The 24,031-nt window shown below is 41.2% G+C and overlaps 1 protein-coding gene and 2 long non-coding RNA genes across 4 annotated transcripts in view; 2 read left to right on the top strand and 1 right to left on the bottom strand.

The window, feature by feature from the left end:
• Positions 1 to 219: 219 nt before the first annotated feature.
• On the top strand, positions 220 to 7,534 carry LOC307046226. The gene is made up of 2 exons (XR_013810098.1): positions 220 to 1,146; positions 6,345 to 7,534. It is a non-coding gene; the product is annotated as an uncharacterized lncRNA (long non-coding RNA).
• On the bottom strand, positions 7,170 to 23,572 carry LOC307046204 (uncharacterized protein). Of its 2 annotated transcripts, XM_079692466.1 has the most exons (4): positions 22,207 to 23,572; positions 13,404 to 14,254; positions 8,335 to 8,413; positions 7,170 to 8,258 (listed from the first exon to the last, which is right to left on the bottom strand). In XM_079692466.1, exons 1-2 carry the CDS (start codon positions 23,167 to 23,169, stop codon positions 13,517 to 13,519), a joined length of 1,701 nt encoding a protein of 566 aa, XP_079548592.1. In that variant the 5' UTR covers positions 23,170 to 23,572; the 3' UTR covers positions 7,170 to 8,258; positions 8,335 to 8,413; positions 13,404 to 13,516. The 2 variants fall into 2 exon arrangements, with proteins under 2 accessions (XP_079548592.1, XP_079548591.1); XM_079692465.1 differs by having other exon boundaries at positions 7,170 to 8,413.
• Positions 10,327 to 24,031, top strand: part of LOC307046230 — a 49,524-nt gene continuing 35,819 nt past the window's right edge. Inside the window, exons 1-2 of the long non-coding RNA XR_013810110.1 lie at positions 10,327 to 10,977; positions 12,147 to 12,623. This is a non-coding gene — a long non-coding RNA (uncharacterized lncRNA). The remainder of the gene's footprint in view (positions 10,978 to 12,146; positions 12,624 to 24,031) is intronic.

The following is a 24,031-nucleotide window of genomic DNA, read 5'->3' as shown; positions in this document are numbered from 1 at the left end:
TAAAAGTAGAAGTACTCAGGTCTTGTACTTGAGTAAAAGTAGAAGTACTCAGATCTTGTACTTGAGTCAAAGTAGAAGTACTCAGATCTTGTTCTTGAGTAAAAGTAGAAGTACCAGAGTGTAGGAATACTCTGTTACAGTAAAAGTCCTGCATTCAAAATGTTCCTCAAGTAAAAGTAGAAAAGTATTCTCATCAAAATATAGTGAAAGACAGTAAAAGTAGTCATTGTGCAGATTGGTCCATTTCAGAATAATATATATGATATGTTTTATAATGATTGATCATGAAAGTGTTCTCAAAGCTGGTGAAGGTGCAGCTAGTTTGAATGACTTTGTATACTGCAGGGTAGCTGGTGGATTTACTCCAGGTGGAACTAAAGTCTGATTTAACACTTGGTTATATTTCATATCATTCATCCACATCTGTGAAGTAACTAAAGGTATTAAATACATGTTGGGGAGTAGAAGTACAAAGTAGCATAAATGGAAATACCCAAGTATAAGTACCTCAGTATTGTACCTAAGTACAGTACTTGAGTAAATGTACTACCACTGCTTATTCAAAGTATTGTGAATATATAATATGCCATATGTGCCAAATATGGAAATGCTTTTAACCTGCATTCACTCTAATGGCCACCAGGGGGCGACTCCTCTGATTGTATAGAAGTCTATGAGAAAATGACCCTGCTTCTCACTTGATGTATTACTTCAGTAAAACAATGTTGTAGTGAGTTAATGGTTTTAATCTGTAGTTTACGGTCTTCTTTAATACTTAATTATGTTCATTTGTTAAATTCAAGTCACAAAGACGATAAAGCAGGGTAATAGTGAAAGGCGGGGTTGACAGGTCACTACTAAAGTGTTTTGGTCCTTATATTCAAACCCTTTCACGGTGTGTTTTCATTCCAATTAAGTACATTTTTTCACTCCTTATTATCACCTGACACCCCCGCGCAGCTTCTCCTTGACCTTCAGCACATCCTCCTACTCTCCTCTGTGAAATAACAACAGCTCCTGTTCCTCCTCTCCTCCTGATTTCTTATTCTCCTCGTCTTCCTCTTGTTTTGCAGTCCCAGACGGCGGGTGCAGGACACAGCGACGTGCCTTTGAAGCCGGAGGAGTTCACCATCGGAGAGTCCACAGGTGAGACATTGATTGTGTTTTTCAAAGCGTTCAATCAACTCCCTCAGCTCGTCACGTCAATCTCCCCCTCCTCTTTTACTCCCTCCCCTTCATCACGTTGCCAGTTCCCCGCTGATTTGCCTCTAAAAGCGCACGTTCCAGCTGTGAGTGGGTTGCCATTTGTCCCCGTAGTATTGTTTGTTATTATTCAGTTTCTGCACAAATCCCCCTCTGTGGCACAAGTTTCCAGACTGTGATTAGCAGGATTTGACAAGTCACACAGCAACACACTGTAACGGCAGATTAGTCGTGACAGAACACAGGCTTATAGACTCAGTTCCCATCAGCAACCATCGCACACTTTATGATAATCCCCCTCCTCTGAGAAACCTCGGGGGAAACACTTACAGTCATAATGTCAAGATTTAAACTCCTTTACAGCAGTACAGTAGGTGAATTGCTTTTTTAACGATGCAATATACATCCAACAAACTGACTCGCATCCAAGCAGAGCTTTTCAAAGCCTGCGAAGTTAAGACAATTACCCCTCTCCTCTATACTTTTATGCCAAACGTGACCACACATTGCCAACGTGTGGTCACGTTGGCAATGATAGCCAACGTGACCACACATTGGCTATCATTGTCCGCTTTTGAACAGCGACACACGCCGTTATTCTGTTGTTGTTCTAATACTGGCTATCAGGGGTAATCAATATGTAGGTTAAACAAGTTGTCAAATCAGATCATTGCAAGAAACACTCTGTTAAAGTATGCCGGCACAAAACAGCAAATGTTACAACAAGTATAGTCCACTCATTCGAAGTGTTTTGAATAAATAATATGCCATATGTGCAAAAACCCTCTCGTCTGATTGTATAGAAGTCTATGAGAAAATGACTCTGCTTCTCACTTGATTTATTACCTCAGTAAACATTTATACAATGGATTTATAGTCTCAAACTCAGGGTGTCCGCGGGGTCTTAAAAAGTATTAAAAGTTGATAAATCAATTTAGTGAAAATTAAGGCTTTTAAAAAGTATTAAAAAGTATTAAACGGCATTTTCCAAGGTATTAAGAAGTCCCACAGCAACGACAACATGAAACACCTTTTAATTTACTGAAACGACATGTCTGGAAACCCCCTCAAGGCGGCCCCATGCATAGCGCGCCGTAAAATGCTGCTTCTTATTTTAAGTTTCGTTGCCTTGCTCCGCTCTGTGGGGGGTGGGGGGGGTCCCAAGGTGGGTAGACCGGCATACGCAGCGCTCTGGGGGTCCAACGGCTCCGTGTGTGCCCTATATGATCATTTTCTGATTACGATGAAATAGCCCGCCTCCCTCTCCCCACGTCTCCTGCTGCTGCTGGGCTGTCAGAAGAGGGGGAGGAAAAGAGAGGAAGTCACCGTTTATTAAATATTATTATACAGAGAACAGAGTCGTCATCAATTTGTTTTAAAGCTCAATAAATAACAAAGAAGACCTCTGACCGGCACTTTTCTAATTTTGTACGGAAGATTTAAACTTTAATGGACATGTTGACCGGCGGAACATTTTTTTTTACGGAAACTCTGCCGCACGGTCCCCTCGTTCCTTGGAAGAGGCGGAGAGGTGGGTGTTTTTCATCTGCTGGTGGACTACCTGAGAGATACAGCAGGAGAACACGCCGTCCACCGCGGAGAATAAACAGAAGGGCAACCATGGCAACCATGCTCCGGGGTCTTCTTCGCTGCTTTTGGTGTATTTTGTGGCGGCAGCAGCGCCACTTACAGGCCTGACATATGTACTACATCATTTCCAGCATTTGCAGCGGTCTAGTGTGAACGGACATATTAATGAATCGAATGCGTGTGAACGGAAGACTTTTTTGCGCTTGCCTATGCGTTTTACCGTATGCGTCCTCGTGGGGCCGGAGTCTAAGCCAAACTATATCCGGTCACAGAGATCTGCTATTTTAAAGTAAAGTCAACACATATAGACCCTAATATAGTCTATATTAAGAACGAGAAAAGTCTTAACATATATATCCTTTTTTGTAAACATATGACAAATGTGTGAGGGTGATGACGTCAGAGCATCGTCCTATGTGCCAGGGCTTAGCCCCGGACAGCCCCAGCCCAATTTAACCCCTGGGTATTTGTGAGGGAGCTCCTATGGCATTACCCCGCTGAAGCTCACCAAAGTTTGATATAATTCATAGTTCAAAGTTTTGTCAATTGTTTTGTTTATTGGTCAAATACTGGTTTCTGATGAGTTTTAGTGGAATGAAAGAGCACAGAGTACAGAAGCAACAAAGCAGCATACTGCATTAAACCTGACCTTCACAGAGAGGTTGAAGTTCATGTGGAAAGGAGGCTTCAGTAGTCTGTCTGCACTCTGTTTAGTTGTGCTATCTTACAATCAATATAGTCAATGTGAGGTAAAGTGTGTCGCCAATGTAACCGGTTAGAACTCAAAGTTGCGATGAGGTCTTAAAATGTATGGAAAGGGTCTTAAAAAAGGTCTTAAAAGGTATTAAATTTGACTTCAGGATTCCTGCATATACCCTGAAACTCTAGTCGTGAACCCTCTTTAATGCAACATGATGTCAATTTGCGTTATAAAGTCACATTTGGAGTAAAATGGACGATAAATCAGGGTGTAGTTAACCTGTTAAGCCCCAAAGCCCCCCTCGGCGGGGGCTTTCTAAAAAAAAATCACGACACTGTGTCTCAGGGCATCTTAATATTTAAGAACCTATTAATGTGTTATACCAGATCAACGGGAAGAATCTCAGCTAACTGATGATGCAAACCATTTTTACCAAAACAAAACACAAGTCTCATAAGAAGCATCTAAATGAGCCCTGAGTGAAAAATGAGCCCTGAGCGAAAAATGCTAACGCACTTTAGCACAGAACTCAAGATAAAAGATACCATTATTACTTATCGTCGCTGCACATACAAGATATCCGATTAAAGCTGAGGTTCCACAGATTATTTAGGTATAGTATCATCACTAAGTGATCCGAACTTGCGACAGGGGGAGGCGGGGTTAACTTGTGATTGACAGGTCGATACCAAAGTGTTTTTGTCTAACCCTTTCACGGTGTTTTTTCATCCCATTAAAACTAATTGTAAGGTTTTTGTGTTTTAAATATCTTGTTCAGTGTCTTGATGTACTTTCCTTTACCCTCTCATCTTAAATTTGCTTCGAGAAACCAAGATGGTAGTGACTTAAACGCCAAACTTTAGGTTTTAAAATCAAAACCTAGTCGTTATATAATCAATATGGTGTTTTTCCATTTATGATTTATTTGTGGCGGGCCGCCACAATTAAATATCGTCCGCCACAAATGGATCTCATAAAACATTTTTTCTTTTAAATGTTATAATTTTTTGTTTTTTGGTAGTCGAATGGATAGTGAGGTGGGCTGATGATTGGAAGGTTGCGAGTTCAAATCCTGCCTTGAACACCACTACTAGTGTGCCCTTGAGTAAGGCACTTAGCCCTCGGTTACTCCAGGGAGAATGTCCCTGTCCCCTGGGGGGGGAGGGGGGGGGTGCGGTGCCCCCACAAATAAAATAAAGTTCTGTGGGAAACACTGCAATGCTAAGTCGATTTCAGGTTTTGTAAGTCCGGTCTAGTGTAGGAGTTTAAACTGGGTTGATTTGAACAATTATAATAATTATTAACATAGAAAATATCCAATAAATGTGCCCCCTTAAAAGCCCCCACACTCCTTTGTTGTACCTTGTCGATCATGGTTAAACAAACCTAATTGAAAGTCGACAAAAACAAAATAAAACTCATTAAAACCATCTTTGCTGCTAATCTCTCCAACCATCACCAGCTCTGCTTCGACAGTATGAGAGAGACTGAATAAGCATCAGATATAAAAGAAGAAGCAACCACCGTAACATTTCCTCTGTTTACTAACCCTGCTTTCTGCTGAGTTTGTACGTGACACAGCAGAAAACAACAGAAGCGCTTCTCTGAAAAACCTGCATGCACGCAGTCATTTTCGTGGGAAGGGTATTAGTCGACCTGAAATACTATGCGAAATCCAATTACATGTTTTCCTTTGACCCTCTGCCTCTTATTCAACAATAAACAAAGAAACACTATTTTCCTCCCCTACATATTCTACTACACCATGAGCAGGTTCCTTTTTCCTGCCTTAATGAACAGAACCATTGCATTTTGGTTTGATCTGTCCAATATGAAACCACAAGTGTCACCTAATGCAGCAGGAGAAGTGAAATTGCAGTTGTAATGCTTATTATTTCCAGGTGTTTTCAAATGTGCTGTATAAGTAAAGTTGGATTGGATAGTGTTATAATTGCAGCAGCTGTTACTCTCCCTCCCTGTAGATGGCGCACAATTTACATCTGCAGATTTAAAGGGGCCCTATTAAGCTTTTGAGGTTTTTCCCTTTACTGTAACGTGTTGTATAGGTTTTTGTAAAATGTTCTAAAATCCCAAAGTTCGGAAAAATAGTAACATCACTATGTAACACTCAAGCTTCTATTGGCGAACGCTCCAACACATTGTACGTGATAGGCTAAGGGGCGGGACCTCTCTAAGCGCTTGATCAATCACAACAGAGCCGGCCAGCTAACTAATCAGAGCACACTGGGCTCTGGTTTCAGACAGAGGGTGAGAAGAGGTGCTGCAGCACAGACAGTATGAGAACAATAAAGAGCTTTTTGAACATTAAAGCATGAAGACATGTCCCAGTAGAGACACTACATACTAATATACACCTGAACATCAGCAGGAGAGGACTCTTTAAAGTAGAGACACTACATACTGATATGTACCTGAACATCAGCAGGAGAGGACTCTTTAAAGTAGAGACACTACATACTAATATGAACCTGAACATCAGCAGGAGAGGACTCTTTAAAGTAGAGACACTACATACTGATATACACCTGAACATCAGCAGGAGAGGACTCTTTAAAGTAGAGACACTACATACTGATATACACCTGAACATCAGCAGGAGAGGACTCTTTAAAGTAGAGACACTACATACTGATATACACCTGAAAATCAGCAGGAGAGGGCCCCTTTAATTAAATGATCTGTTACTTTACTGCCGTTAAACTGGTCCTGCAGGTTTTAAAATGCTGCCTCTGCAGTCACATGACACTCGGCTGCTTTGCATCAACGACGCTGTGTTTTGGTTTTAATATCGTCCGTGACTGTAATGTTCTCTCCTCTCTCCGACCTCCAGTGACCCACACAGATGGAAAGTTCAGCGCACAACTGTCCAAGCTCACCGCCATCGGACAGACGCGACACGACGAGCTGTGATTGGTCAGAAAGTCAGACGTACAGCAACTTCGGTCGAGTGCTGAGCACTGAGGAAAAGGATTTAACAGCAGCTGGATCAAAAACACGAACTGAGAGCTCAACAATCAGGAGAATGTCATTTATTTTTGATCTAACAAAGATATTTATGATGCAGTTGATTAAAAAGTCTTGATTGTATAATGGAAATCTTTGATAGATTGAAACGTTGCGCAGTTATTGCCCAAAGAAATGCTGATATTCTGTGGGTTTTTAAGCTCCGAGTGCGTGTTTCAGCTTAATGAAGGATGAATTTATGAATGGGATAAAACTGATATTGCTTTTGCAGTACTTTGTGTTTGAGTACATGAATTCCCTTGTATGTTTTCTACAATGTATTTCAAAATACTGTTGAGTATCTACATTTTATTTTACTGCTCACTGTCCCAGTTAAAACTCTCTTAAAGATTAAAGAGCTTCCATAGTTTGGTTTCTGACGATATAAGATTTACACGCAGCACATCTGCTTGATCCTGGGGGAGGGCTGTGAATGTATGGAGGATTTTGTGCCTGGCGGGGGGTTGTTGAGTATAGATAACATATTTAGAGTAGCGAGGGGATTTATCCATCTCCTGTAATCCTGAGAGGAAAGTGAATAATCTGCAGTAGCGTCATCACACACACACACACACACACACACACACACACACACACACACACACACACACACACACACACACACACACACACACACACACACACACACACACACACACACACACACACACACACACACACACACACACACACACACACACACACACACACACACACACACACACACACACAATTACATTTCCTCTGATCTGCGCTCTGTTTCTATTCATCTGCTCTACATCGCTGCAGGCCAACATTTTACCCCCATAAATTACCAATTTGTTCGACTTTGAATAATTGTTTTGTTATTTTTGTGGTTTTTGGCCTGAAGGGATACTTGTTGAATAATGATATTAAGAGAAATGTGTGCAGAATACACTGAGGATTAGTGCTTTTTTTGATAACTCTCAAACAGTCTAAATGTGAAATCATTGATCTGAGAATATAATTAAAGTACAGATGCTCCCTCTCGGTTAATACGTTTTCACATTGGTCTTTTTTTTAAAGTTTTTTTTGGTGGATTTGTCTTTTTTTTCGTGCAAATTGACTCAATTTCTAGAAACGTGTGAGCAATTCTCTGGTTAACACAATATGTAAAATGTTTTTTGCACTATTCTTTTATGGAAATGTTTTTAAAACAACTCATAAATGTGTCCTTTTGTTATTCTATTACAGAGACCTATTTCGGAGAAAAGTATGATCACATTGCCGGTGAACACACGATTTAAAACCTGGCTTTTGCACGGAAACTCAGTTTTACGAATCTGTCAATTAAATCAAATAAAATGGATTCATTAATAATATCATATATGTTAGGAGACTATGGATTGTTTTTTTAGTTATAAGTATAAATCATTTCTCTCTATTTTACTTTTATTTACATAATTTTACCAGAATATACAACCAATTCCTTATCTTAAAGACTTTTTCAACATTTCTGCGTATTTCAAGTCTTCAAAACAAAGATATTGAGGTTTAACACACGAAATATCAAATATATGGCGTGTAAAGACTTGAGGATTAGAGTATATATGAAGATGAGACGCCATCACATGTTTCTGATCCCCTTGTGATCCGTTCCTCCAGCAGAGGTACACATGTGTGGGCATTGTGCTGCAGCTCTCAGAAGTACAAGCTCCTTTATCTTCCTCACATTGATCCAATCCTGTTCGATCCTCCCAATGTGTCCACACGATGAGTTCTGGGGATTGATTTTGGATTTTAAAGGATTGTGCTGATGTGATTCTGTGCAGGGATTTCTCTCTGAGGTTACGTACCTTTTAGTTGGAGTTTGGATATTCTCGTCCGTCTCGAGCCGGGGGGACGTTTTGTTTCTCCTTTTGAGGCTCCCAGAAGCTGCAACAAAAAGTGTTGGTTATTTTTTAAGGAGAGTGTTTGTGGGACATGTTTAAAATAAAATACAGTTCACACATTCAAGCTAATATGTGTTTTTAATAGCTTTTGGACCGACATTTAGATGAATTGATTGTTTTCGGTCATATTTGTAATCTGAAAAGTCTTAATTCAATGTTTTCTTTTGATTAGTGTGTTCTTTTTATTTATTTATTTTATTTGAAGACCTGACATTGTTACTGGGGACACACAACTAACTAAAAACATAATGCATCTATTATTTAAGAATAATAATAATAATAATTTAAATAACAAAAGACAGTAAAACATTATAATAAATAAAACAAAAAAAACGTAGAAAATATAATTTAAAAAATACTGTAAAAAATTATAAAATAAAACCATCAAAACATTTAAGAGAAAAAATAGCCTGAATTCATAAGATGCCGTAGATGCCACATTAATTGTCACATAATTGGAAAATCTGTTTTTTTTACCATCTTCTAATTTTTCCTCAAAGATGTCAACTTCACATATTTCATTTACAACATCCAGCCAATTGGATTCTTTCTTTTAACCAATTTATTTGTATCTTTCACTCTTTTTCTGTATTTCCTGATGGTTCTGATTTATGACGAAACCTGAGGGATGTTTGAACAAAGACGAGTTGTCACTGTTCTGGAGATAATTCAATGTTTTTGTCTCGTTCTGTCAGTCATGATCTGATTGAACCTCCCACGGCCTCGTTAAAGGGTACACATGAAAAGAGAGAAGCAATTTGAGTGCCAGCAGAGCGACATTAAATATTCTGTCGCAGCCGGGACGCCGTGAACACTGAGGGAAAGATTTTGTGTTTTATGCCCCCGTCACATCTGTCTAAAATAACTGTAATTTTAGCACCAGCACTAATATATTCCCAATTCTGGTTTTCAGCATACAAATGAGACTTCAAATGACACTTTATATATTAAAATAAGCCTTAAATATGTATTCTGCAAGCGTACTCAATTAACGTACATTGTCCTCGGATAAATGGTTTCATCCATGAGATAAAGAGCTTCCATTGTTTCTTTTTTAATTTCTGGGGGGAGAGGCTTTGCTCTAAATCCAGAAGCACATATGGGAATATATAGAGAGATGATCTTTGTGGGATTATGGAGATATAGAGTCATCAGGGATTTATGCCTTTCATGTTAAACCAAGAGAATATCAATGGTCTTGATTGTAGTCCAATTTGTACCAGTTAGTCTGAGTTCTATGATACAAGAAGGACATGTTTTATACTGTAAACATGAAATTTACAAGTGCTTAAATGTAAAATCTTTAATGGGGCATTAGGACTGTTTTAGGTTAGAAGAATATGCAAAGAATTGTATAGGGAATATTCAGAAATGTCAGAGATGTTACTAGATTTACAACAAAAACTCACATTCACAGGAAAAAAAGCCACTAGATTTCTTAGTTTTTTCTAAAATCATATAATCTCCGAAGGTACTCTAGTCTGTTCTTGTTCATATTTGATATTTTTATTGTAAATGTAATCTGAGAGTATATCATTTTTTTTCTATTGGTCTAATCTTAGAAATTAGATTACTTGAGTTTTTTTAACAGAATAACACAACCCTTCCCTTGGCCCTAGCTGAAATGTATTTGTTTTACAGAAAATAGCCATTATTCAGTGATCCTCAAACCACAACATATTTTGTTTGTCATCCAGGAATCTTCCCCAGTCTCCAAAGTGTACTTACAACATCTTATAAAAAGTAATTTGTGGCCCCATAGATAGAGTATGCTGACACTCTGTTCTCGGGGTGGTTGTTCCAGTCAGTAATAAGTCTCTGAAGCACGATATCTCTTCCTTTACTGCCAGTTGGATGTGGCTCTATGCTGTCATCTAAACCCTAAACACATATCACCACTGTTTACCATCTGTTACCTACAAATGTTTACTCTAAAACTCGCCACGATAGAACGATCATCAGGAAAATATATTCACTCGATGCTGCCAAGAACTGGCTTACATTACGACGGCGTGCATTAAAAACAAAACATTTTTAGACCTGTAAGAACAGCAGGTCTGGGGATAAATCGGCCAACAAACCGCTAATCCAGACAGAAATATCCCTACAAACATTGCAATGAGATTTAATACAAATATGCATGGTCCCCAGAGGATGAGTCCTACTGAATTTGGTGTCCACCTGATTTAAACTAAGCAAGCAACTATTTGATGGATTGCTATACCTTTCTTTGCAGAAATACACTTTTTCCCCCTTGGATGCACTGTAACTAAAATGTTTCCCCAACTCCTTTATCTTATGATCCCAAAAAGCAATGTTTGCAGCACCTCATTATATATAAGTGGGCCCTACATCTACAATCTTTCCTCTTATTAGAGACGTGAGGAAGTCATTTGGGATGATAACAGTAAAGCTAAAATGGAGTCTGAAAGTTAGCTAGATACACTTTTGCTTAACACCTGTTTTCCTTTTCTGTTAATACTTTCATATTTTAATCCTTGGGGTAGCATGACTATCAGCTTTGTGCACGGCCCATGTACGGCTCAGGTAAGAAATTAAGTTTGTTCACCACGTAATTTTATGAAAACATCAGCCTGAGCTGCATTTTGTGTTGATTGCTAGTTAGCTATTGATAGCATGCTAACACAACACGCTAAGCTAAGATAGCGAAACACGGCTAGCGTTAGCTATGTATTTTAGATATAGAAATACGTAACGTTTTCCAAATTAAATGATCTAAAAGTGCACTAGACATATGATATAAATGTTGTTCAGTTGTGGATTTACATTATTAATACATGAGATGTGATTTAAACATAGTTAGAATGTTTATACTGATGTTAGCTTTTAGCCCATAGCCTCACTGAGCTGCTAGCATAGCCCATAGCTGTAGACCAAGACCTAAAGTGATTTAATCCAACAAGCCCCATTTTCAGCATAAATACTAATATCAATATTATCAGTGCGATAAATTGTTGAACAATATGCAATTGTTACTTCAAATTCTTATGTTTATAGCCTATAGGCCTACATATCTGTACTTTATCTTATTTTATTTACTCTTAAATGTACCAAAACCCAATTTTCCACGAGGATACGAAAACATTTCTGATTCTGATAACACGGTTGTATGTATCTTAATACATGTTTTACATGAATATATATTTGTTTATAGTGTAGTAGTAGCCTACTATGTCTATGTGCTTCTAACTTCTCTCTCTTTATGAGTATTATTTTATTTACGATAATGAAATCCATCACCACCAGGGGGAAGTGATTTCTGATTATAATTCTGAAACATGTTTCGATTTGTTTTTAAAAATTCAAACCTGTTTTATCAAAAAAATAAGAAGAATTAGAGATACAATCGATCAGTAAGAACAAACAGGCTTAGTGTCATTCAGGTTATTACATTCAGATGGTATTGAGCAAGGGATTAACATTTTGTTGTAGCTACCTTTTTCTATTTTAGTTGTCTGTTGACAAAAACAGAAAATATAGAATAACACCAGTTGTGTATTCTTTAAAAGGAATACCAAAATAAGAGTAAGGGGTAAAGCACTAGACGACCTAAATTAATAAGCCATAGATTTTGTTCATATTTATGTTATAATCAATCCTGCAGATAATCTTGGTTGTGGTTTCATCTCCCCTTTCCCACACACACACACACCTGCTCCCCATTTCTCTCCCTTTGCACCTCCTGACACTTGCAGGGTAACAGATGGAGATCGTGGCCGGGGTCGGTCAAACCAGAGGCAGCAGAGGAGATTTCTGTAACACCGGGGGTGAAGGGTACAACGAATAACCAGCTGCCCCTGTCTCATCCCGCCATGCTCACTTCCCCTCATCACGAGACCTTTTCTGTCTCCAGATATATATCACAGTTCCCCAGCGGGAGCTCTTCACACAGCAGCCAAAGTACCCCGAGTTCTCGTTATACAATCACAACTCCTGACAGCAATTATCCCACCCAGACAATGCTGATACATGTGAGTGGATGTGTCTGGCTGAAGTGCACTAAAAGTAATCATCTCTTACTTTTTCCTTGCAGTAATTATCATTCACTTTCATATTTCTTTCTAATTACGCCGTCTCCTTTTGCCCTTTAACTGTGGGAGAGCATCTGTATGGAGCCGAAGCTGAAACCCAGACAGATGTTATGACGCCGGTACATTTACTGCATCAAGTATGTAAGTACTTCTTTGACAGATTTGCACTTTACTTGAGGGTTTCCAGATTATACTACTTTATACTTCTCCTCCACTATGTTTCGGACACAATTATTGTACTTTTAATTCCCCTAAATTGATTGAACAATCTTTGAAAACACAAAATATGGTTAAATATATGATGCGAAAGAGCCATTTTGCATACTATTCCTATTTTTTCCATACAAAACACATGATATGCTTATATGAAAACATGCAGTGCTGTACTTAAACTACCATATTTTTAGAAAGCTTCTAAATATATATATAACTATAATATATAGTTTCAATTTGACAATCTAAAGCATTACAATTCTTACACTTAAAGAATCAAACTCCTTCTTCCATCTGCCCTGTGTATATTTTGGCTTAATTTAAACGTTTAAAATGTAAACTCTGGTTCTATGACTACTAATCTTCCCAAAGTGGCTGCTAATTGACCTACTAAAACATTAATGCTCTTAAATCTTGAGATTAAAAAAACATTCTGCATACTGAGTATACTTTTGAAACTGATAGTTCATTTAGCTAATTATTCTCCAGTACTTCAGAATCAGAATCAGAATACTTCCACTTAAGTACACTTTTGAACTCAGGTATTTTAAGACCAAAGCGTAAAGTACCAAAGAAGTACTTTTACTCAGATACAATGTAGTACACCTTCCACCTCTGTGTGATTCCCTGGTATGTGTTTCAGTTCATTAACTCGAGAGATTTGTGTAAAAGCGTAGACAGGAGAAAAGGACGTCTGGTCAGACTCACCCTGAGTTGCGTCTGCGTCCTGTCACCTTGGAGAGAACGTGGCGAGCCTTGAATCACCTCCACTGTCACAGCTTTTCGTTGCCGATCAGCCTCCCTCCCTCTCTCCCGTTGTCTCACACGGTGGTCGAGAGCCTTTTCTCAGGGTACGGGGGAGCTGTGCGGGGCTCCGGCACTTTTTTCTGCGCGGGTTCGGAGGGCCTGAGGTGGGGGTACGGAGGAGGTTTGCGACCCCTGCGACCTTTGGGAGGTTTAGCCTGTGTTGCGGGAGCAGATGGAGGTGGAGTTGCAGATTTTGAGTGCAGACCGGCAGACGGATGGTCACTTTGTGGGGTCCCAAGTTTGTCCTTTTCAACGACAGATGGGCTCAGAGTAGGGGGTGGGTTCGGAGAAAGAGGAGAAGGATTTGGGGAGTGAGATCCAGGGCTGTTCTGGTGATGGACGTTAACTGTAAGAGGGGAGAGTCCTGGCGTCGGAGGCCGAACAGGGAGGCTTCTTTGCGGGGACAAATGGACGTTTTGAGGGGGATTATTGTTCTGTAGCGGCCCACCTTGTCTGGGCGAAAAACCCAAACTACAGGTAAACCTTAGAGTTCGACCCCTGTCTGAAAAGGCAGAGTTCACCGGGCACAGCTGCATGTTAGGGGGAGATTTACTCCTGATGTGAGGGTGAGGGTCTCCCCTGCAGGAGGGCGGGTCTCCGGGATCTGGAGCTCTGTGATTGGTGCTGATTGCTGTCACTTCGCTGGAGACTGAGCCTGAGTTTGAGCTGCTGTCGTCTCCTTCCTCCTCCTCCTCCTCCTCCTCTGCATTCAGGTCAATGGAGGAGGTTAGATGGTCAATCTGCTGCACCACCTGTGATGGATTAAAATAAAGAGCATGGTGAAGAGGAGAAGCAATCTAAACTTATCAATAGATCACACATCGTAGTAGCACGGTATCTTTGGTGGAAATATATTTCACATAACTGTATTAGGTTAGCTGAAACCAATAACAATAAATTGAACCTAATCAAACTTAGTATTATTGCCGGCAGTGGCTCAGTCAGTAGGGGCTTGGACTGTGAGCCGTAGGGTCGCCGGTTCAAGTCCCCGACCAGACCTAAATATGGAGCGTGGACTGCTACTTGGAGAGGCCCCAGTTCACCTCCTGGGCTCTGCCGTGGTGCCCTTGAGCAAGGCACCGGACACCCCCTTCCCCCCCACTCCAATTGCTCCCCAGGCGCTGTGCAATAGCTGCCCACTGCTCCTAGTACTAGACTCCTGTTACTAGGATGGGTTAAAAGCAGAGAACACATTTCACTGTGTGTGCTGTGTGCCCATTACAGAGGGGCTTCATCCCTATGGTTAACCTAATACAGTTATGTGAAATTTGTTGACATCATACATTTAATTTAAGGCAACGTTTCATATTTTTCAGTGAAAAGGCCTCAGCAGAACATCAGAGTAAGCTTCTTTTTTGATTAATATTTGTTTAGTTTCCTCTGAAATGCTTGAAAAACTAATTTCTTCATCCCCCATTCAGGTCAATGGAGGAGGTTAGATTGTCAATCTGCTGCACCAGCTGTGATGGATTAATATAAAGAGCATGGTGATCAGAAACAGAGGAGAGGAAGTCTAAACTTATCAATAGCTCATATATATTCGTAGCACGATATTCTGTATCGATTGATGTAAAGTAAGACTCTATTGAGTTAGATAGAAACTTCAACTCTGGATATCTTTACTTCTCCTGCTTCTATGTCGTCACCCACCTTTACAAGTGCCAGATACTTAATCACTGGGCTACCCTTAATTCATTTTTGATTAATCTACTGATTTTTTTTTGCTAGATTAAGTGCTTAATCAACACAGTCTGAAATCTTTCACTTGATTTTTGTTCTTACTTTCATTCCAAATCCAGAAAATATTCAAATTATAATCACGTAAAAATGCTAAATAATGCTTTTATAAATTGATTAATCATCACTTGACTGTCTGGTGAATAATCACTTAACATTTCAAATGTGTTTTAACATTGTTGTGCCTTTTTTAGGAGAGTAGTGTGAGATCACACACAATGAAGGAAAAGGCGAGGAGAGGTCCAACACCTCACGAACGTCCCCTGAGACATTTTAAAGCTTCTCGTCCAATTCAAGCCTCCTCCTAAAGATCTCATCTCAGTCCTGTAGCCTCCATGCAATATTACAAGTTTTCTTTCTGCATTTGCGTGTCTTCATCTTTAATTTGGAGCATGTCAACCTCTCTCCAGGTGTACAGCTCTGCTCTGTAAGTATGTCACATGAGCTGCAAAAAGTGTTTACCTCGGCCCAGAAACCAGGATATTACTGCGATGGGAAATGTGTTTGCTAAATTTAGATGAGTTTATTTTCTGAGAACACACTATGTAACATATAAGACACGGGGAGCCACTGTTAGGTGCATTGAATTAATGAGAGCATGCACATAAACCACATTATTAATATGAATACACGACTGTATGCATTGTCTTATAAATATTTTAACATATTTGTTGTTACTATTGTTTAATTTTACTCAACAACTAAACCCAATCTCCCTCTGGGGTGAATAAGTTATTTGTACAATGTTGCTTTATTAATGTACTTAAGTGTTAGCATCAAAATAAACATAAAGAACCAAAAGTAACACACACACACACACACACACACACACACACACACACACACACACACACACACACACACACACACACACACACACACACACACACACACACACACACACACACACACACACACACACACACAGGAATATTTATGTATAAAACCTGCTATAATTAAATAAATGCAATATATTAAAGGGGTTAAAAACACAACAGTGGCTTCTTGTTTCACATTTTTGTATATCAGTCAACCGGCACACACACACACACACACACACACACACACACACACACACACACACACACACACACACACACACACACACACACACACACACACACACACACACACACACACACACACACACACACACACACACACACACACACACACACACACAAACACTCTCTCACACACACACACACACACACACACTCTCTCTCTCTCTCTCTCACACACACACACACACACACACACACACACACACACACACACAAACACAAACACTCTCTCTCACACACCCACCCACCCACCCACCCACCCACACACACACACACACACACACACACACACACACACACACACACACACACACACACACACACACACACACACACACACACACACACACACACACACACACACACACACACACACACACACACACACCGTGTCCATTGATGGCGGCAGGAGAGATTGTAGGGAATTACAGCGACCCATCTCTCCACCTGCTCTTTGTGCACAGATAAATCCTCGGCCTCTGCTGGATCAGATGAATTATTATTTTGTTCTCTGTGTTCGACAACATCCTCGCTGATGTCAAAAGATGACCTGGTTTATCCTCCTTTTTCTTTTTGTATTTGAAGCTTTTCGGGCGAGGCATTTCATTTTACTTTGAAGTGCAGCGATTTTATGCACACCCAGTGACTGTGGGCAGGTGCTGCCTGTTAATGTCGAGAATTCAGACGAGATAAAAGAAAAGCAGAGGACCTTGTTTTTTTAATCTGCAGCTCCCGAGAGTGTATATTATAATGTTTTCTGACCCCTCAGGTCTTCAAACATAGTGCCGACGAACGCTGAGACGTTTTTGTAGATATACCTCATGTACGTTTTTAAAACTCCTGCATTTTATCTCTGTTGTTGTTTCGCTTTGAGTCAAAGTGCAGGTTTACTTCTGTCAACACTGAAAAATATAAGAAATGTTGACTTTAATAAATGAGTTATGTAGAGACATTTCACATAACTGTATTAGGTTAGTCGAAACCAATAATATGAAGTTGAACCTAATCAAAGTTAGTATTATTGCTTTTAACTAACCTAATACAGTAATGTGAAATCTGTTGACATAATACATTGAATTAAAGTCAGCGGTTCATATTTTTCAGTAAGTAAGTAAAACTTTATTTATATAGCACCCTTCACAACACGAATGTACAAATTGCTTTACAGTATACAGTAAAAAAGCATAAAACACAGCAGGTAAAACACCAATGAAAACCAGCTACTAACTCACCTCCTCCGACGCCCCAAAAGCCTGTCGGAAAAGGTGAGTCTTTAGCTGCCCCTTAGAAATCTCTACTGAGACAGAGGCTCTTAGTGTGTGGGGGAGTTTATTCCAAAGCCTTGGGGCCTCCGCCTCAAAGGCACGGTCCCCCTTAGTCTTTAGCCTGGTTCGGGGGAACCCGTAGGAGGCCTTGCTCAGAGCAAGTCAGGGCCCGGGTTGTGCTGTGAGGGTGGATTGATTGATTGATTGATTGAAAAGTTTATTAACAGCTTGTATATTGGGTACAGTACAGTACAACTCAAAACATACAATTGTTAAGGGGATGCAGACCAGAGAAAGACTTTCCTCTTGTTTACATCAGGGTCCCCCATTTCCAATTCATCATATCATTTAAGACATATAAGACATATTTGACATACAGATGGCTTATTTACAATTTACATTTTAGATTTTGTTCTAATACATCCTAACCGGACATTTAAGACATACCAAGTCTACAGATATACAGTTAGTAACAGAGTCTAAAATGTGAGTATATACATAGATGGGGGGGGAAGCTGTCCATTGTACGACAGGTTGAGATTTGTACCATTACCGGAGCCAGTTTTGCAATGCCCTCCCCCGAAGGTGCTCTTTAAGAGAGGTTTTGAAGGTAAGTATAGTTTTACTTTCCTTTACAGTAGTGGGAAGAGCGTTCCACCTTGATGTGGCATAATTGCGAAACGTGTATTCCCCTTTTTTTGTGCCAAATCTGGGTTTTACATGATTTGTGGAGCTCCCTCTGGTGTTATGATCATGGTATTCCTTGACCTTTGGGAAGAATTTTGACATGTACATGGGTACCATAGAGGTGTAGTGGATCTTGTAGACCAGGCCCATTGCAAGTAGCTGTACTCTGTCGTCTACTCTAAGCCATCCTAGGATCAGGTCGTTAGCGTAGGCTGGGCCGTGGACAGCTCTACATGTGAGAAGTACCAATACCTTGAATTGGGTTCTGAGATGGACAGTGAAAAGGCCGTAGCAGAACATCAGAGTAAGCTTCTTTTTTGAGTCATATTTGTTTAGTTTCCTCAGAAATGCTTTAAAGACTAATTCCTCTTCATAACAGATTGCTTATTTAATGAAACCGGCGGTTGCTTTTTATGCAACAGAATGATAAAACAGGGCTTTGAAATAAATATGCGACCAAGTCTCCTCTAGTGCCGTATCTCCCTTTGATCCGTCGCCTCTGTTGAGAAAATGTGGGATTTCATATCAGTTTCTCTGCTCTCTCGCCTCCCCCTCCTTCTTCTTCTTCTTTCCCCTCTTTTGGTGTAGCCTACATGCTCTTTCATCAGCGTTACATTAATACTGTCACACAGGAAAAAAATCCCTGGCAGCCGGGATGATGAGGTTACTACCTCGGGTTTAGACCATGTCCATGCAGATCAGATCCCAAGAGGCGAGATTCACGTGTCACTTTTACTGGATGAGGAATACGAGGCAGGGATACTCAGACGTAAATGGATTATACAACGCTCTCCAGCTGTGCCTGGAGCAGCATCTGTCCAAGAGGAGGGAGAGAGGGGAGTTAAAAGTGGAGGAGGAGGGAGATGCAGAGAGGAAGGCTTTGCCCATAATGTCCAGGCTTCGGGAGTAACGGACTACGTGTAACCAAATCAGCACAAAAATAACGTTTGCTTTTAAATCATGTCTTAACCCTATGGTCTTAACCTAAAACACTTTTTTGTAAGCTCCACCTTTCTGTAGGTCTAGCCAATATTTAAAAGGACACATTTTTGATCCCAGATATCTTCTTTTCTAAAGTCACGTTGGTCTGTTGTCTTACAAAATACACATTGCATTTGATATTGAGATAATCCAAAAGAAAGTAATCAGGTTACATTACTTTCCTTTTGTGATAGATTAGGTTACTGGTCATTTTTCTACAGGTAACTGGTAATCATAATGGATTACATTTTTAAAGTACCCCCCCCACCCCCCTGCTAAATGCCCCTAAATGCATCATGCAAATGGGGCATAACTATTGTCTCACTCACCTCTATGTGAGTGTTTGCAGACAGATGACGGAGGAGAGTTGCAGAAACAGTTTGCAGACTGCAGTGCATTCACCCAATGCTTCTGCTGCTGCTGCTGCTGCTGCTGCTGCTGCTGCTGAGTTTTTAATGCATGTTAATTCTGCTGAGGACGTGTATTCATAGTCTGCATTGTTATCTGTTACAGTGCGAGCCCTCAAGGTTTTTGTAGCATGAATATTTCCTGCATCAGGAAATAACGTGAGAGGATGCGGTGACTTCTCTCTGTGGGGCTGCACAATCTGTCGGGTTGATAAAAACCTCCACAAGACAGGATGCCCAGGTCCAAAAAGCATTGCATTTATTATAAATAAGAGCCTAATTGGTGTTGAAATGTCAGCAGTGTTTCAAAAATCTTAAAAATGACATAGGATTTGTGATGATAGCTTTGTTCTGACGTTGTAGGATCTAAAAATGTAATTTGCTAGATGCCCTTTGCAGATCCAGATAGCAGAATACATTTGCAGAAAATGGGTCTTGAAAGTACATCTGCATGGCATTAAAACGTCTTCAATCTAACTTGCCTTAAAGGTGGGATAGGTAATTCACTTCAGAAACACTTTTTCTGAGCACGACCAATCATCTGAGCCGGCTAAAGTAACTGGATGGCCTACCTGCCTGTCAGCCTTCCATCTGTGCACAAACTTATCTCGTGCCCTCATTGGTCATGTGCTCGTTCGTGTGTGTTGGAGGAGGGGCTCTGGAAGGAAGTCTGAAGGAAGGGGCAGATTTTTTCCGGCTGCGTATTTTCAAATTGTAGCGCACTCGAGCTGGTTTCTCCATTCTTGCCTACCCTACCTTTAAGCAGTAGGAATCTGCATTGATTTTGAGTCAGTTGAGAGAGAGCAGCAGTAGAAAACTCCACTTTTCAAATGCAACAAGCATATTGTTATAGTAAGGCAAGGCAAACTTTCAGCACAAGGCATTCTAAGTGAAAAAAACACTAAAAGCATTAAGATATAGTGAAACAGAAACACATTTGAACATGTTAAGCGGTATACTGAAAGCATCAGGAAGGCAGAACTGGGAACACTTTAGTGTCTGTTATCTAGTGATATAATAACCGCTATCGCACACTAGGCCTTTTCGCGGTAGTTCATGTTCGGTCAAACACCGATTAGAATAAGTTTTGGTTTGCTTTCCTATTTTTATTAATAGACAATATTTTTTAGGGCTATCAACCCCAACGTTCATCAAATAAATAAAAAAATTCGTTGTGAAGCATGCAAAAGTTAGTCAGAAGATGGGGCTACAACTACAAAACTGAAAGTGTCCTCTCCGTTGAGTCAGAGGTGTCGGCTTTCACTCGTCATGTGACTCAGAAGGGTCAGAATTAACCAACAGGACGATTTGATGTCAAAGAATTTCCGATTTGGACCCAACGCTAACAGGAAACCCGATTAAGGTCTGAAGCTCTGCAAGAAATATCTATAGGCGCGTTCACACCAAGTACTGTTCCCACAAAGGTTCCTGAGAACTACGATTTAGTTGCGTTCACACCAAAAAGTCCCAGGAACTAAATTAGTTCTAGAGAACCTTTTTTACCCCCTTTTCAGTCCCTGCAAGAGAGCAGGGACTTTCGTGGGAGAAAAAGGTTCCTGTGTCTGATTGGCTGGGCGGAATGCAAACCACGCCCCGTCAAACTCCCAAAAACGTTTGTGAAGCCGCCATTTTATTATCCTCGCATTGTATTATTAGCATTAGCGTTAGCCCAGCGCAGAAACGCAGAGAGACTAACTTATGACAACACAAAATAAAACATGGGAGCGGTGGAGATGAGGAGCTGTCGGCGTTCTGGCGATTTACTCGGAAGGCTTCAGAGTAAATACTAGAGCTTACTAGAAGCTGCTGGGAGTCCCAGCAGCTTCTACTGAAGCCAGTCCCCAACTCCTGGGACTTCCGGCCGGGGATTTTGGGCAGCAGTATACGCCGTGAAGTTGTTTGCAGCCTGCCAGTAAACCCAAAGCAGCAGCAGAAGAAGAAGTGACGTCAGTGGCTTCATTTGCCTAATCCACCCCCAAGAACTAATTTCCGGTGTGAACGCGATCTGTACTTAGTTCATGAGAACTAAAGAGTTCTCAGGAACCTTTGTGGGAAAAGTACTTGGTGTGAAAGCGCCTTATTGGACAAGGCCATGCAACGATCAAAACCAAAGTGAGTGCAAAGTTAACTTTGTTAGAAAAAAAAAGTGGGTGAACTGTCTCAGAAAACATTACAAGATGGTTTGCGTTACAAAAAGATATCCAGGTCCTTTTACTTATAAATGAGATCTTGAAAAATTTCCAATTGTGTCACTAGTTAACGTAGCACTTACAACGGATGTGGCTTTAAGTGAAGCTAATGCAGCGTCACTTCATCTGATTGGGTTTATAGATAGGATGCAGGATTCTTGCTTTAGAGTTTTGTTCTTCATGTTTGAATGCACTTATTGTGCTTTGGATAAAAGCGTCCACTAAACAAAATGTAATGTAAATGTTTATTTACCTTTAGGAACATTTTATCGCTTATTCGCACTTTTTCTGAACATATGATCCTTTTGAGTCCATGAAAAACCAGATGAAAATGAGAAATTCAACACAAATGCAACAAAGATCCACCAACGTACCTCTCTCATTTCCTGGTGAACGTCCCTCAGCGCGGTGAGGACTTGTTCCAGGTTGTCCACCACTCGTTTGATCTGGTTCCGGACCACCTTCCTGCTGGCGCCACCGCCGGACCCTTTCCTCTGCGGCGTCGCCTCGTGACTCGGCTTGTTCTGAACCCACGTCTGGTTCTGACCCGCCACGCTCTCCACGCCGGGTCGAGGCTTCCTGGGAGCTCGTAGAGTCGCGGCGCCCCTCTGAGGAACCTCTGTGGAGAAGATGACCCTGTTGAGGGGCCCGTTGAAGCCCTCAGACGGGTCCCTAAGGTCCCTCTGGCTCTTGCTCTGCTGCTGGATGTAGCTGAAGCTAGAGGTGAAGCCATGCTGTCTCTCGATCTGAGTGTCCGGACTCGCCCAACTGGAAGAGTGGAGGTCTCTCCTTTGACGGAGTGTGGATGCATACCCCCTCCTGAGCTCTAAGTCCACCACAACGGGCCCTTTGTTACAGTTCGGCTCCTCGATCACAGGAGCAGGAGTGGGTCTTACTAGAGGACCGTACTTCCTGAGTGGAGTCCCTTCGCTCAGGTGGTTCCTCACAAGAGTGTGGTTGTCCTGGACAGAAGTGGAGATCGTACCCGAAGAAGTGTCCTCTTTACTGGGTAGTGGATGCAGTTCTGGAGACTGGGTCCACCTCGCAGGACTGTCCTCTCTCTGCTTCAGGATGTTGTGGCCCCGAAGAACCACGGGAAGCATCCTCGACACCCCGTTACTGCACCGAACATCCCCCTTCTTGGAGAAGAACCCGATCCCCTTGGTTTTCTCCAGCGGGGTCCGGTTGTTGCTGCCCAGTTTGTACGGTCCGTTGAGTTCGCCGCCGCCATGCTGGGGCTTCAGGCTGTTGCGTAGCCAGGGGATGAAGTGAGGGGCGTGGGGGGGCTTGAAGGCTTTCTGCTCCCCCGGTGCTGGAGCCCGGCTGTCAGAGAACATGGTGCCTCCTCACAGAACACAAGAAGAAGAAGAAGAAGGAACAACGAGAGCTTCCTCCTCTTTTTCCATGAACCAATCTTTGCCATCCAAACTTTCCAAACCTCTTAATAACAACGATACCTGGTATTTAAATAGAGCTTCTCCTGCTGCTCCTGATCCAACCTCCCTTTTCTATCTCCCCCCCATATTCTTCTCCTCCCAATGTATTGCTCTCGAGCCCCTCACCCCCTCATGTGGCCGGCTTTTGGAGATGCCATCGCCTCCCTCTTTCTCCCTCCGTCCTCCCTCTCCGGCTGCATACGTCTCACTGGCTCAGAAGCAGTGGAGGCTTCCTCTCTCTCTCTCTATCTCTCTCTCTCTCTCTCTCGTTCCCTCTCTCGTTCCCTCTCTCTCCCCCCCTCGTTCCCTCTCTCTCCCCCCACACTGCGCCTCCTCCCACCCTCGCTCGCTCTTTCTTCCTCCCACTCCCTCTCCCTGCTCTAACTCCCTTTCCTCTAGTCCCCTCTTTCCAGCCTCTCTATCTTTGTACATTTTTGTTTTGTATTCCCCTTTCTGTCACTTAGTCAGACTATTCAAATACTGCAACGCAATCTGTGATAACTCTGCAATACATGGCTGCTGTCACACTGCACTGAGAAGACTGAAATGTTTACTTTAAATGTGAACATTAGATTTGACTCAGTATTATTGCTTGAAATGTTATCTTATTTATTACATTTAACTTTAGTGAAAAATGTAGACTCTATTAGGAGACCCAATTCCCCCCAAGGGATAAATTAAGTAAAATGTAAAGTAAAAAATGGTGGCATAAAGTACTAAAAGTAAGACTTTCTCCCCTCCCTTCGCCTCCCATTTGCTAAGG

This window comes from Notothenia rossii, assembly GCF_949606895.1.
Source record: "Notothenia rossii genome assembly, chromosome: 1".
Taxonomy (NCBI): domain Eukaryota; kingdom Metazoa; phylum Chordata; class Actinopteri; order Perciformes; family Nototheniidae; genus Notothenia; species Notothenia rossii.
Note: the sequence above shows the minus strand (reverse complement) of the source record. Positions and strands in the feature narration are given on the sequence as shown.